Source organism: Tauraco erythrolophus, chromosome Z (genome assembly GCF_009769465.1).
Source record: "Tauraco erythrolophus isolate bTauEry1 chromosome Z, bTauEry1.pri, whole genome shotgun sequence".
Classification (NCBI taxonomy): Eukaryota; Metazoa; Chordata; class Aves; order Musophagiformes; family Musophagidae; genus Tauraco; species Tauraco erythrolophus.
The window spans coordinates 50242073-50257026 of record NC_141496.1 but is presented as its reverse complement, the minus strand read 5'-3'; the positions used below and the strand labels follow the sequence as shown (position 1 = coordinate 50257026).

Below are 14954 nucleotides of genomic sequence, written 5' to 3'. Positions count from 1 at the left end.
GTTTCTTGGTACTCCCACATGGCTTTTCTCACAGGAACATAATAATACTCACAGTGCAGAGCCCTGGTATGTGATTTGGATTTGAAATGAATGTTTTGACTGTATGCTTTTAGCAGCCCTTTGTGGGAACTGGCTTGTGCTGTTTACCCTCAGCCTTGCATAAAAAATGCTACTGAAATAAGGTTGTGCATGTCATTTTATTATTCACCATCGCTAACTTAAATGCGCAGTCAGCGCAGAGCACACAGGATCAATTAATCACCTGTTTCTAGGCTCAGCAGAGTTAACGGAAAGCTCAGATATCTTGACACTCCCCATGTTTCAAAATCCGGATGTCTTGCCTGGTTTTCCTAGAATAACGTAGGAGAAAAAGAGTAAGAGCTCAAAAAATCCTCCCTGAGTCATACCTTGGCTCCCATCCAGCCTGTGGTACGGAGCTGGCTGTTATAATATTGGCTTGTTCATTTTCCTGTCTAAAATGCTGAGGTGACTGCAAGCCACCCTGGCTGACAGATGGACCCTCCCTGGGCATGCAGCACTGGTGGTGGGTCTCCAGCCCAACCTGCTCACAGCAGGGCTCTCCCCAGTGTGAGGTTATGGTGGCCATGGCTCTGTCTGAACCCTAACCACCCCCACACCCCAGGGATGAAGACCCCCCCTACCTCTGTGGTGCACCACCCTCCTGGGGAGGGGGTTTCCCCTGTGTCCAACCTGTACCCTCTGGGGCTGCTTCTTGTGGCTGTTGCACTGTGTTGCATCACCTGCTACCACCAACAGGAGTGTGGCTCTATCGCATTTGCAACCTAAGCTGCTGTTAGATCTTCCCCAAGCCTCTCCTTCCCCAGACCAGTCCTCTCCTCCTGCAGCTCAGCACACGGTTTGTGTTATTTGCTGTGCAAGTGCATTGCTGACCTGCGTTCAACCTGATCTTCACCCTCACTTCCTTTCTAGCATGAACCTCTGCTCGGTCTCTTCCCAGCCTGGAAAAAATCACTGCCTCAAAGCAACCTTTGTGCTTCTCATGAGGTCCCTGTTGCCCTAGTCCTCAAATTTATGGGGCTATCTCTGCCTTGAAGCTCTGCCAAAAGAGCCGTGAGGCACGTGCCTAGTCAACCTCTTTGCCCATTTAAGTTCAACCTCTCTAATTGCAGGCAGCACAGACAGTGAGAACTTCCTCGTCCTTTATGGAGCACCTGGTTTATTGCCAGCTTGCAGGCACTCATGTTGGAAGGTCTCCACAGACTCCTGACCTTACATTTTGGATCTGCTGATCATGCAGCCACAGAGTGGTGCCAAGGATGGGGCAGATACCTGAAGGCAAAGGCTGGGGGAAGGGCTGCACCTGTCTGCGGGCACTTCCAGGGCAGGAGGGTGAAGCTCACAGGCCTCACAGCCCAGCACCCGGCTCAGCTGACACAAAAAAGTCCTCTTCCACTTTGCTATCAGGAACACGTGTGATTCCTGTTTGCCGTGGCTTTCCCAGGCACGGGGGAGTCTGAATGACAGTGTCTGGCATGTGCCCAGTTTCAGACAGCCAGAATTAGAGCCTGGGAGGTCTCTGCCAAGGGTGTGAGCTTACATTTGCTGCACACAGAGCTGGCATTCGTTGGCATAGGTGTTCCCGTCGGTCCCACAGACGGGCAAGTGCAGGAGGGGGCAGGCCTGCAGCTCAACCATGTCTCCACACACCGGCTGGAAAGGAGAAACCACAGCACACATTTCAGTGCCAGCAGCACCCGTCTCTCCCTCCCACAGGAGCTGGGCAGGAGCAAGTGCCACTGGCGACCTGGTCCCCTCTGCTGCAGATGTGGCAGGGTGTGCACACAGAGGGGGAAAGCAAGGAGGAGGAGAGGACGCTGCATCCCTCAGTGGGACTCGCAGCCTTGGTGCGAGTTTGATGCTGGAGAATCCATGAGGCTGCGGATGATTTCTAGGAATGGCCTTTCTCCCAGGCACTGAATCCCATCTCAAGCCGTGAATGAGGGGAAGCAGAAACATCTTACCCTTCTCAGGCCATTCCCTTCATTCAGCTCTGCCCCTGAAACAGAGCAGGGACCCGTGAGTGTGGCACACCTGTGACCGGTGACAGGAGCGAGAGGCATTGACAGAGGGTCACATCCAAACCAAAGGGAAGGCAGGGTTGTGCAGGGCCCACTCAGGGCCCGGATCAGCTGTGTGGGTTCCGTGAGTGGGGATCAGTTTGCTGCATGCCACCCTCCCAGCAGCACAGTGCACAGCCTCCATCTGCAGTTGAGTTAGCTGGGACAAAGCTGGGAATGCCTGTTACAGCCTCCTAAACCCTCTCAAGAGAGCCCTCTCTACCAGTCTCTGGACCAGGAGCTCCACAGAACATCCAACACATTCAAGGAAACGTGAACCCATGGAGTGCTGCATGGGGACATGAGGTGTCTGTGGAGGGGCTGAGCCTGGGTGGCAATAGTCATCCCCAGGGAGAGCTGCATTCACTGAGTTCCTTTTCTGCAGTCAGGCAGAGCAGTAACAACAGCTCACAGCCTGTGTGGTGCACAAATGTCTTGGGAGCATGAGCTTGCAAGCAGGCTGCTGCAGGACCACCACTACTTACACCTAGGTTACACAGGTTTTGCAGAGCTTGCAGGCAGCTGCTTCCCACCTGAACGTGCTGAGCACATAATGTACTTGCAAAGGCTTGCAGGTCTTCATGGAGGCAGGAACAACAGTAGCCGCCACCCCAGTGTATGTGCTGTCCTCCCAGATCCTGGTTCCCACTTGCATCACAGGCTGTCCTCTATCCCATCCCTCTCCCAAGCACCATACAGTCAATGAACGAGCCTGTAGCCCTTGCCTCAAACTGCTAATAAGGTGTGGTGTGTTTGTGCCAGTACTTTTTCCCCACCACTCTGCCGCTGTGTTTTCTTGCCCTCCTCACCTCCTCTCCAAATCAGCGTTTCTGGGTCTTTCTGCCCTCCCGCCCATTTTTGGTTCCTGACCCACCACCAAAGAGCTACTGGCAGCAGAGCGGACTTACCACCAGCAGCGATGAGAGTCACCAGTGCTGCTGCCACCACCAGCAGCAGCAGCTCCCTGGCAGGCATGGCTGGATCAGGCGCACGTACTCCTGCACCTCGCTCCACTTGTGACTGCCTTTATAGGGGAGGGCACCCATTTATCTTAGCGGCGCTGGGAAAAGCAGCATTTTGATCAGCCTTTGATGTGTGCTGGGAACAGCTGGACAGTGCACCCAGAGGGATCACTCGTGCGCTCTCGTGCAGCTGACAACCACCCCAGTGCCACCTGCCAGCGCCGACTGCCAGCACCAGCAGCCACTTTGCAATCCCTTTGCAGTACCATCTGGGTTCGGTGGTGCTGTTCTCCTCTGCCCCATCCAGCCTGTGAACCTCTGGTCTATCTCACCCAGACCAGCCCTCCAGCTTCGCAGCGGCTGCTCTTCATATGTGGCAGGTATCTCCATTTGGGTTGAGAGGTTTCACACGGGAAAGCCAGGAAATTCAGGCTGATTTGAGTGGCTGCACCGTAGCCTGAGCGTTGTCCCATGAGACCTGACCAGGCAGGTACTTGGCTGCCTGATGCACTGGGCAGGACAGTAGGAGGGGGATCTCAAACACACAGAAGACCCGCCATCGTGCTCTGGCAAGCCCACTCCGTTGCTGGGTGGGATGGGACAGGTTGGAGGTGCAGCAAGGCTGGAAGGAACGAAATTCAGCTGAGTGGGAGCAGGGAGCTGCCGGTGCAGCCTGTGCTCTTCCACCCGTCATCATGGGCAGTTTAATACCTTGCTCCACTCACCAGCTTGGTCACATTAACAATTGCAGCTGAGATCCACAGAGCAACATGATCTTTATCATAAGATTCAGTGTGATGGAAGGGAGCTGTGTGCATGGATACCCAGATTAAATACACAGAGGTGACACGTACAACAGGGAGGGGACAGAGAGGCCAGAGAGGATCCTCAGTGGTAAGAGGCACCAACTCTTCAGTGAAGGACTTCTCAACAAGCATCACCGCCCTAGAAGACATCAGCTACTTCACCTACAAGACTGGACACTTGACAGCAGTCTTTCCATCTAAGCATCCTCACCACGTCTTTCTGAGAAGTTGAATTTTCCACATCTGTCTCACCTTCTCCTGGTGAATCAAAATCAGCTGGTGAAGGGTGAAGGATGGAAAAGAGAACTGCTGGATGGAAAGTTGGTGTTGTAGCCGAAGCCTGATGTTGACCAAAAACTCCTTTGGGACAGACTTGCTGAGATGAAATCTGGGCCAGAAGTAAAGGAAAATGGGTAGGAGCGGCAGCCAAGGGTTGGTGTCCTACAGAAGGCACCAGCGGGGCTGGGAGAACTCCAGACACCCACAGCATACACATATGCACTTGCTGAGGAGCTAACCATGCCCATGCCCAGGACATTTCTTCCCAGCAGTCTTACCTGAGGCTTAGGAAGGTACACGCTGGCCCCAGCCAGGTGAGACGAGAAGGAATGGCTTGGTGAGCGTCCTCCATGGCCAGAGGAGTGTTCCTTCCACCCAACTCCGCAGGGCTGTGTCTGGGCTTTGGGAAGGGGGAAGGTGAGCGATTCAGGGTTCGCCTTGCAGAACCATCCCTCCACTCTGCCGAGGCAGCTGTGCACATGTTTTTTATTCCCTCTTCACGGAGTTTACACAGTTCAATAACCTTTGGCTTTCATTATTATTCCACTTTGGAAATCCCTCAACTAAAGTAAATATTTAACTGCATTAGCAGTTGTTCCTGAGGCACATGGGGGCCTGTTGGACTTGTTTAGTCTAGTACAGGGGAGACCAAGGGGGGATCCGATAGCTGCCTACAACTGCTGGAAGGGCAGCTGATGGAGCCAACATCTTCTTGGTAGTGCCCGATGACAGTATAAAAAGCAACAGGCAAAAACCGCAGTCCTGAGATGTAGATGCCCTGACCAAGCCTTGATGCGCATGAGGTTTGGTCAGTGAGCCCTGGAGGACACTGCAACCAAGAGGACACTTGGTCCTGGGGACAAGCAGCTGTCATTCTCTGGCGCACGCGATGCGTTTCCGTAGGCACCCACCTTGCAAATCTGGTTGTAGCCAACACTCAACTGTGTGGACATCATGAGGACACGTCCTGCAAGCTGCTCCTGGACCAACACCCAGCACAGTCCTGCATGAGGGCTATCATGGGCCTTTACAGTCTTCAACATTTTTACTACCAAAAAACCCACTCAAACACTAATCATAATGTCTCCAGGACCTCCACTGCAGAGAACCATGTTCTGCAGCCAGTCCCAAGCGTGGCCTGGCCACTGCCAGGCCACTGCCTTCACAGAGCAAATTAAAATGACATGCTAAGAGATGACAAAGGGGAAATCACCTCTTGCAAACTGGTTTTGTCTTTTCCTGCTTTTCTCTCAAGCACAGGCTTGCAGCCTCTGATGAAAGTCCTGCCTACCATCCTCCTCGAAGAAAGGCAGGGAAATTCTCTCCTGCCAGCAGCGGTGCAGGAGAGACAGGCTAGGGCTGCGTAGCGAGGGCGTGTTGTGTGCTCCAGATTGCTCTCCTGGGATGGAAGGTGGCAGGAAATGTCTGCATCCCTCTGTGTCAGAGGCAGCAAGTTGTGCGGTGCTGGGGAAAAGCTGTTGGCCCATACGAGGCTTGAACTTCCTCCACCTGGTTCCTCAGTGGTATTCAAATGCCACTGCCTTCACAGAGCAAATTAAAATGACATGCTAAGAGATGACAAAGGGGAAATCACCTCTTGCAAACTGGTTTTGTCTTTTCCTGCTTTTCTCTTGTCTTTTCCTGCTTTTCTCTCAAGCACAGGCTTGCAGCCTCTGATGAAAGTCCTGCCTACCATCCTCCTCGAAGAAAGGCAGGGAAATTCTTCCTTTTCCCTTCTTCCAGATTTTCTGGTGGCTGCTCAGCCTCATGTTGTCCATGCAGCTCCAGCTACGTCTGAGACAGTCATGCACTTAAACCTGGGCTTTCCTCCTCCACGCCACAGGTATCACAAAGAGGGGCACCCTTCTGCTGTCTGCGGTGGGTCCCAGGCTCCCACCAGTACAGCAGCACATGGAGCAGCTGCTCCCTCCCATCCTCTGTATCTGGGGCTGCCCTTAGACTCCTGTTCAGCTTCTCCTGGGGCAGAAGCAAGGGTCCTGGCTCTGCTGCCTCCTCCCTGCACCCCCGTCAGCCACAGCTCTCCAAGAAGGGCAGGAGGGGAAGGTAGGAAGGTGCCAGGCTCTTCTGTGGAGCCAATGAGTTAGTCTTACTGCCAGTGAGGCAGAGAAACTCTGCTGGAGACAGCAATGACAAAGAATGAGACTTCTGCTTCCGAAACCAATCTCACCCTTGTTGCCTTGTGGTGTGGCCCCTGCCTTTGCGCTTGTTCCCACACACTCACCAGCACCCACCCACCCGTGTCCATGCCACCCACCCGGGATTGCTCATCACACCGTGAGCCCTTATCACACCTTCGCCTCCCGGGTGACCGCGGTGCTGTTTGCCGGCTTTCCATTTGGCTGGGCACCGATGTCAAGAGGCCAAGCCGGATTGCATCACATCGCTCTTGCTCCACGTCTGCCTGGTGGCCTTATCTGTGGTGTGGCCTTGGTGTCGTCACCGCTCTACCCAGCACCTGCCGGTTCCTTGCTGTTATCTGTTGCTGTTCCTGGATTTCATGGCTGTTCTTGGCTTGCTGCACTAGCACCGATATTTTAACTCCTGTTCTGCTGTTCCTCCCAGGGCTTTTTCATACTAGGAAACCCCAGGGACCCACAAACACCACAGTGCCTTGGGCACACAGTACCTCATGCAGCCCAAGCCCACAAGTCCATCCTCCCGTTGCACAAGGGGGCAAGTCAAAAAAAGAAGGGCAAGTACCACACTCATTTTCATCCTTAGCTCCCTCCCTGCCTCCAGATGGGTTGTACAGAGGCGATGATAGTCTCCATTCTGCCTCTCCACTCACTTTGACGTCTCCCCACAAGTAGGAGGGGAGGACCGATTTGTTCCTTTCCTTCATACGTGAAAAAAAAAAGAGGTACAGGTGACCAGAGGTTTTCCTTTGGATATACAGGGAAGCCAAAATCTCCCATCTGAGGAGGTCTGCCTGCGTAACTGGGGCAGGGATCACCCATCACCGCTTGCTGGCAGTTTTGCCAGACTTTCTGGATCCAGACCACACCTTCGGCTGCCTCCCTCCTCTCTGTATTTCAGTGGGTAAATACTCCCACATGGCAGTGAGTAATGCTCGTTATTTCTTGGATGATTCAAAAATTTCCCAGTGACATCATCAGCTGCCAGAGGGTAGGACAACATGGTGAGTACACGGCCGAGCCCTCCTGCCTGCTGACGCTCCCAACCAGCAAAGGGGCCAGGGCCAAGGTGGCATTGATCTGGAGAAGATCAGAGCTTCCCACCAATCCAGGCTGTGCGCTGGGCCTGGGAGGTACAGCAGGCTGGGAAGCATCTGTTGCACACCTCTTTCCTCCATTTCAAATTCCAGCTGGAGTCACCACAGCTGGGTATAAGTCGCTGTGGCTTGCCTTGATCCAAGGACACCTGCATCTCCTCTCCCTTGGGTTTGCCTCTGCCTGTTCAGGCCTCAAGACACACTCTGAACGCATCTGTGGTCCTGCAAATGCCCTGCAGCAACTTGGCAGCTTAAGGATGGTGTTGATCTTCCTTTTCCCCGTGTGCTCCCACATGAGGGAGAGGTGTCCAAATCCTCAGTGCAGCAGATAAAACAACAGGAAACCGTGGATTTGCTTTTTCCCCAGTAAATGCTCAGCATGGAGTAAACCAAGCTGGCATAAGGGAGGGGATAAGGCTGCATGCTGGGGCTGGATGGGCAGAGGTCTGAGCTAGCCGGGCTGGAACCGCTGCGGGACTGTGCCCTCCTACTCTGGGCTGACACAGTTAACCTGGATGCTGGCAGCAGGGGTAGGTCTATCAGCTGTCCCAAGCATACTGATGTTCACTCTTATTTATCTAGAAACTTGCACCCACTGTAATTTACAAAAAATTAGGTTTCAGAGTCTCTTTCTCCCTGGAGTTTGCTTCCAGACAAACAAAGCTGTCCTGGGCTTAGTCTTTCATAACTTCTTCTTTCTCAGCATTGCTGGTTCCACCTTGTGTAGGACTGAATGCCGTCATCATCCTGCATTTAGCACCACGCTGGAGGAAAACGAGTAGCACATATGCCAGCTTTCCCCTTCCAAGTGACAGCTGCTCTCAGCAAGTATTTGTGGAGGAGGTCCCTTGGCTTTTACAGGAAAGGCCTGGTCTTGCCAGCCTGCCAGTTGCTAAAGCCCCCAAAGCTACCCCAGGATGAAATAGTCTATGGAAGGATGCAATGTGAGAGAACCAAGGAAGTCTTTTTGTTTCTTGCTGTGTTGAGGGGATGTTGTTCAGTGACTCTGGATCTGCATGGATCTTCAGCAGCAGGATCACCCGGTCATGCCCAGCCAGCTTTCCACATCACCACTGGAAACATTCACACTTGTCTCCGCTTTCCTCTACGTATCCAGGGATGCAGCATCCATCTGAAGAAAATTCAAGGAATGAGTGTGCAGTTTATGCAGTGAACATGCCGGCATACACAGTGCTCAGCACTTTGCCTTTAGCTACATTGCCAGAGAAGGAAGAAGGAGGTCTTACATATAGATACTAAAAGCAGAACTGTGTCCTTCAGGCTGCCTGCTACTTCTGACTTCAGAGCCCACCTGCTGTGTAGGTATCATTTTTTCCAGATGACCTATTAACTACTTGGGTATGTACAAATTAACACCAGGAGGGAGCCACAACAGATATCATGGAATGGGAGGGCACCGTCACCCCAGTGAAACCCATCCTGTTTCTTCCAGTACATTCCTGCAGCTTTTGATTTCTATTCCTCTTAAAAGTTGCAGAGCGACCTTTACAGTTTGCAGAGCAAAGTTCTGAGACACCTTGTTTGTGTTGAGATGGCAATATCCTCAGTTAACTCACGTCTTTGCTTTATTTTTCACTCTCAGACTATGGCCATCTACCTCTGTCCTGGTGGATCAGAGCAGAACTAGAAGCATTGCAAGCTGTTTTCCTTTGAGTAGCGAGATGCTAATACAAAATTTCTCCTTTGTGAACCTGCCAGGCAAAACGAGCTCCACAGCGGCACCAAACCACATCTGTGTGTGTAACCTTCATCCCAGATTCTGCTCTGGAAAACACACTGTTCAAGAGCCCAGCCAGGTCCTGGCACCCTTGAACAGATGCAATTCTTGTTCCTGTCTGTTCCAGGAGGCAAAGCAGAGCATAAAGAAGAAATGCACTGCAGATAATGACAAGCACAAAGCCTGAGCATCCTTGTAATGGATTGAGGTTAAAATTCTGTTACACATGATTTGGGGTGTATATTACAGGAAGTACTACAGCAGGAACCACCCAAACCAACAGCAGATGAACCTCGCAAGGAACTGGGCAAGTGCAGCATTGACCCAACCTGAGCTGGCTTTGGAGCCAGATTTTGGCAAAGCCTATTTAACCTTATTTTAGTGGCTAGAATGCAATGCGTATGGCACCACACCTTGGGTTGAGCCACGATGCCTAGCTTGAAAAAAATAAACCCAAAACAGATAAAGGAACTATTCAAGTTAAAAATGCCAAAGACTGTAACTAAGAAATGGTGGAAACTTCTCTTCACTTAGATGAATGTAACTGCAGGTAGAATGCAGCTTCTTGCCTTGCGATGGGTTTCTCTGCAGGTGACGTTATTTTTTTCTCTCGTACTCCTCAGCCCACCCAGAACCAAAGCTTTGCAGGCACCTCCCTGTACTCTGACCATGTGCCTCTTGCAGAGGATTATCCTCACTGCTCTGCCAAAATGAGCACACAAAATGGGACCAGAGCCATGTGACATGCTTAGTACCATCCAGTTAAAAAGAGGCACATGTGCATTTGTCACAGGATTGGCTACACCTGAAACAAAAAGGGGAATCAGCCCCGGAGGGCTGGTAGGGAGAAAGAGGCTCATGCTCCTTTCCTGTCACAAGCATGGGATGCCCTCGGTCTGCAGCAGGACCCACCAGCACCACTGAGGAGGTTAGCAGGAGCTGGTCTACATCAGCACCCACTATTTCAGAGCTGCTTGGCACCCTTCTCAAATTACCACGATGTGCAAAACCACCCCACAAAACTGCTTCACTGTTGGCAGCAGAAACTGAAGAGGAACTGTGCAAAAACACCTACAGGTTTGTAAGATGATGTCAAGTGTGAGTCTCGCCCTCTGCCAAGTTCCAAGCCTTTATTTATTTCAAGTTATAAGCATTGCAAATTGTAGACAAAGCTTGTTGTCTGGTCTCTCATGAGACTTCTTTCCACGGAGACAGTGCTGTCCCTGATTTGACTGTTTGGACTTTCAGCAAAGGGCAGCTGGATGTTGCTATTGGATCTCCAGAGCTTTCTGCCTCTCTTTGCTTTTTCCTCTGCTGTCTGCCTGCCTTGCAGGAGGCCCTGCTGGGACACTGAGCCTCATAGATCTGCGGCAGGGTGACCTGTGGGCAGCACAGAGCCATGCCCTTTCCTCTGGCCCCTACCCTGCAGAAATCCGCAGCTCCACACTACTGCCACGATGGCATTGGAAAAAAACAGAGGAATGTGCCTGTCTGGTGCAGCACCACGCACCAGTGATGCTCGCCCATCCACCCGCTCTGCATGCCCCAGAGTGAGAGAGAGACAGCCACTGGGGGTATCGCTGCGGTTTTGCATGCCTTGAAGGGAGCAATGACCTCAAAGAGGGTCCCCCCCATCCCACACTACTGGAGAAGAAGCATATGTCTGTGTCACTGGCACTCCTGGAAGCAGCGTTTCTATTAAGGGAGCTGCACTAAATTAACACGAGAGCACAGCTGCACAGTGCAGTGCACGGGCTGGAGTCCGGAGCGTGCAGGCACAAGCAGGGTTCATCACCAGCACTCAGGGTGCACGGTGCCAGCAGAGGGCACTTGTGAACAGAGGCACCCCAAGCAGAGACCCCCCACATCACGCAGGGTGCATGGCCCTGCTGCCACCCACCACTGTCCACCAGCCCTCTTCTCTGGCCCTTCCCCAAATCATAGAATCAATCATAGATCATAGAATGGTTTGGGTTGGAAGGGACCTTAAAGATCATCTAGTTCCAACCCCCCTGCCATAGGCAGGGACACCTTCCACTAGATCAGGTTGCTCAAAGCCTCATTCAACTGGCCTTGAACACTTCCAGGGATGGGGCATCCACAACTTCTCTGGGCAACCTGTTCCAGTGCCTCACCACCCTCATTGTAAAAATTTCTTCCTTAGATCTAATCTAAATCTACCCTCTTTCAGTTTAAAGCCATTGCCCCTTGTCCTATTGCTACATGCCCTTGTAAAAAATCCCTCTTCACCTTTCCTGTAGGCCCCCTTCAGATACTGGAAGGCTGCTATAAGCCCGTCTTCATAGCAGAGGTGTTCCAACCCTCAGATATCTTCGTGGCCCTGCTCTGGACTCGCTCCCGCAGCTCCATGTCCTTCTTTTGTTGGGGACTTCAGAGCTGAACGCAGTATTCCAGGTGGGGTCTCAGAAGAGCAGAGTAGAGGGGCAGAATCATGTACCTTGACCTGCTGGCCACGCTTCTTTGGATGCAGCCCAGGATACGGTTGGCTTTCTGGGCTGCCAGCGCATATTGCTCATCGAATCCCAACCTTACCTTCCTACCTCTTATCCTACCTGCTTCTTGCCCAAGCCATGCTCACCCCAGGCACTGCTTTCATGCCCTGGGGAGGTGCACTGCGGGGTTTTTGCTCTTGTGAGCAAGCTGGGGCTGTGGGCTTCACCTCAGAGTGATCCGAGGCTGCTTGCACGTGCGGGGCCTGCTGCTGTCCTCAGGGATGCTCAGGACTGCTGCAACCACACCAAAGAGCAGAGTCACAAGCCCAAACTCCCACTTTCCCTGGAGAAGCTGACAGCATGATGTGTGCTGAGCTTGGGATGAGCTTGTGGGAGAGCTCCTGCGAGGCTTGTGCTTCTCTGTGACCTCCCTGGCCAGAAAAGGGCTTGTGAGGCTCGACACATTGGTACTCAGAAGGGCCAGACCAGTTCCTGTAGTCCTGTTGTCCCAGCCACCTTAAACTCCACAAGGCCATGCACTCAGAGGGGCCACTATTTGCTGTGGACAAGGGGACAGGTAATTTCCATGTGGATACATCCCTGCACTGCTGGTGATGATCACACACTGCTCTTCAGGTGAGGAGTGGTTACCCCATGGCAGCTGTTGGTGCTATCCCCTTGGCTAAAACACTGATCTTAGCATGGACCAAAAAGCTAGATGACACTGAAATAAATCCTTTCATGAGCTGCAGGATTCATAAACCCCTATTCACATCCTTTCCTGGATTATGCCATGATCCTTGAGAACTTTACTTTTCATCTAACAGTACGGAGCTTACAACCTCCCTCTTCCCCCTCATACTTTGGTGCCTAGCTACAAATGCCTTGTCACATTACCAGTGAACTTTCACTCTGTTGCACCCTGATGGCTTGTTTCAGCAAGTATTTTGGATGTTTATGATCTCTTCCAACTGTCAAGTTCGATTAAAATCAGACTTACCATTCATTAGGCATGGTGGATGGACAGATATATTCATGTGCAGCAAAGCAGTATAGTCACACAGCAGGTTTTTGTAGGGAGAAAAAGGCTGAAAATTAGCTCCATCAAAAGAAGAACATTACCACCACAAAGAAGACAGGGAGCTAGAATTTGATTCGGGTGTGACTCGTAAAGTGAGGTCTCTGATGACTCTTCACAGATTGGGTTGGGGTGGAGATTGCAATGGTGAAAAGCTGGAGAGGGCTGACGTGCAGTGTGCGCAGCAGGACCTTGCCTAAGAACATACACGTATGCATTTTTCCTTTAAGGCCTATATTTCTACTTCCTCATTCACGAGTTCAACATTCAATAAGACATCTTACCTCTGTACCAAAAATAGGTGTGCTGTTACATGCTTAGGTTTCCATACCCATATTTACCTATACACACATGATTGCACGCTTGCGTCCATGCAAGAGTGCAAATGATCCCCGGCTGCAACAGAGGCTTCTTTCATCACAAAGCTCCCCTCTACTTCCAGAGCTGTGTTGAATGTGGGCAAGGCAATGGTCCCATGGAAAAAATGGCAATATTTTTATGCCCCTTACACAAAACGTAGCTGGCGTTCGTGTAGGGTGCTACAATGGACCTCTGGAAAAATGTTAGACACTTCCTAACCCACTGATGTTTATACTGAATGCTGTGCTGTAAATTCTTCTGCTATTGCTCACTAAATTTGAGACGTGACACACATAACAGTGTCACAGGAAATCAAATTGACTCCACTTGGAGTCAAAATTCGCGTCCAACTCTCAATACACCACAAGGAACTTTCCCTACAAGTGTCTAGTTTGAAGCTGAAAAAAAGGAAAGACAAATTTTACTAGCACAAGTCCAGGTAGCCTGGGAAGAATACAGAGCGATTGTCCGAGCAACCAGAGATCAGGTTAGGAAAGCTAAAGCCCTGATAGAGTTAAATGTGGCCAGGGACATCAAGGGTAACAAGAAAAACTTCTATAGATATGTCAATGATAAAAAAAAAACTAGGGAAGATGTAGGCCCTCTCTGGAAGGAAACGGGGGACCTGGCTACCCGGGATATGGAGAAGGCTGAGGTTCTCAATGACTTCTTTGCCTCAGTCTTCACTGGCAACAGCTCCAGCGGCATGGCCCAAGTCGCAGAAGGCAAAGGCAGGGACTGGGAGAATGAAGAAGCGCCCACTGTAGGAGAAGATCAGGTCCGAGACCATCGTAAGAACCTGAAGGTGGACAAGTCCATGGGACCAGACGAGGTGAATCTGCGGGTTCTGAGGGAACTGGTGGATGAAGTTGCTAAGCCACTATTCATCATATTTCAGAGGTCGTGGCAATCTGGTGAAGTTCCCAATGACTGGAAAAGGGGAAACATAGCCCCCATCTTTAAAAAGAGGAAAAAAGAAGACCCAGGGAACTACAGGCCAGTCAGTCTCACCTCTGTGCCCAGCAAGATCATTGAACAGATCCTCCTGGCGACTATGTTAAGGCACATAGAAAATAAGGAGGTGATCGGTGACAGCCAACATGGCTTCACTAAGGGCAAATCCTGCCTGCCTAATTTGGTGGCCTTCTATGATGAGGTTACAGCATTGATGGATAGGGGGAAGAGCAACTGACATCGTCTGCCTGGACTTATCCAAAGCATTTGATACTGTCCCACATGACATCCTTGTCTCTAACCTGGAAAGACATGGTTTTGATGGATGGACCACTCGGTGGATAAGGAATTGGTTGGATGGTCGCACTCAAAGAGTTGTGGTCAAAGGTTCAATGTCCACGTGGAGGCCTGTGACAAGTGGTGTTCCTCAGAGGTCAGTACTGGGACCAGTGCTATTTAACATCTTTGTTGGAGACATGGACAGTGGGATCGAGTGCACCCTCAGCAAGTTTGCAGATGACACCAAGTTGTGTGGTGTTGTGGACACGCTGGAGGGAAGGGATGCCATCCAGAGGGACCTTGACAGGCTGGAGAGGTGGGCCTGTGAGAACCTCATGGAGTTTAACAAGGCCAAATGCAAGGTCCTGCACATGGGTCGTGGCAATCTCAAGCACAAGCACAGGCTGAGCGGAGAATGGATTGAGAGCAGCCCTGAGGAAAAGGACTTGGGAGTGCTGGTGGATGAGAAGCTCAACATGAGCCGGCAATGTGCGCTGGCAGCCCAGAAAGCCAATCGTATCCTGGGCTGTATCAAAAGAAGTGCGGCCAGCAGATCAAGGGAAGTGATTCTGCCCCTCTACTCAGCTCTTGTGAGACCCCACCTAGAATACTGTGTTCAGCTCTGGAGTCCCCAACATAAGAAGGACATGGAGCTACTGGAAGGAGTCCAGAGGAGGGCCACGAAGATGATCT

The 14954-nt window shown here is 51.5% G+C and overlaps 1 protein-coding gene across 1 annotated transcript; it reads right to left on the bottom strand.

Annotated features, from left to right (window-relative positions):
* Positions 1-295: 295 nt before the first annotated feature.
* On the bottom strand, positions 296-3074 carry SPINK4 (serine peptidase inhibitor Kazal type 4). Its single transcript, XM_009984564.2, has 4 exons — positions 3008-3074; positions 2004-2038; positions 1580-1692; positions 296-350 (listed from the first exon to the last, which is right to left on the bottom strand). The coding sequence occupies exons 1-4, from the start codon at positions 3072-3074 to the stop codon at positions 296-298; spliced, it is 270 nt and encodes an 89-aa protein (XP_009982866.2).
* Between the last annotated feature and the right edge of the window lie 11880 nt (positions 3075-14954).

What these genes read in the sequence shown, in the direction of transcription:
- SPINK4 (XM_009984564.2), bottom strand. Translation starts at nt 3,074, where the DNA reads ATGCCTGCCAGGGAGCTGCTGCTGCTGGTGGTGGCAGCAGCACTGGTG. An exon ending in GACTCTCATCGCTGCTGGTG is followed by an intron (nt 2,039 to 3,007) that starts GTAAGTCCGCTC and finishes GCTCTGTTTCAG; the next exon opens with GGGCAGAGCTGAATGAAGGG. An exon ending in CAGCTCTGTGTGCAGCAAAT is followed by an intron (nt 351 to 1,579) that starts GTAAGCTCACAC and finishes ACGTTATTCTAG; the next exon opens with GAAAACCAGGCAAGACATCC.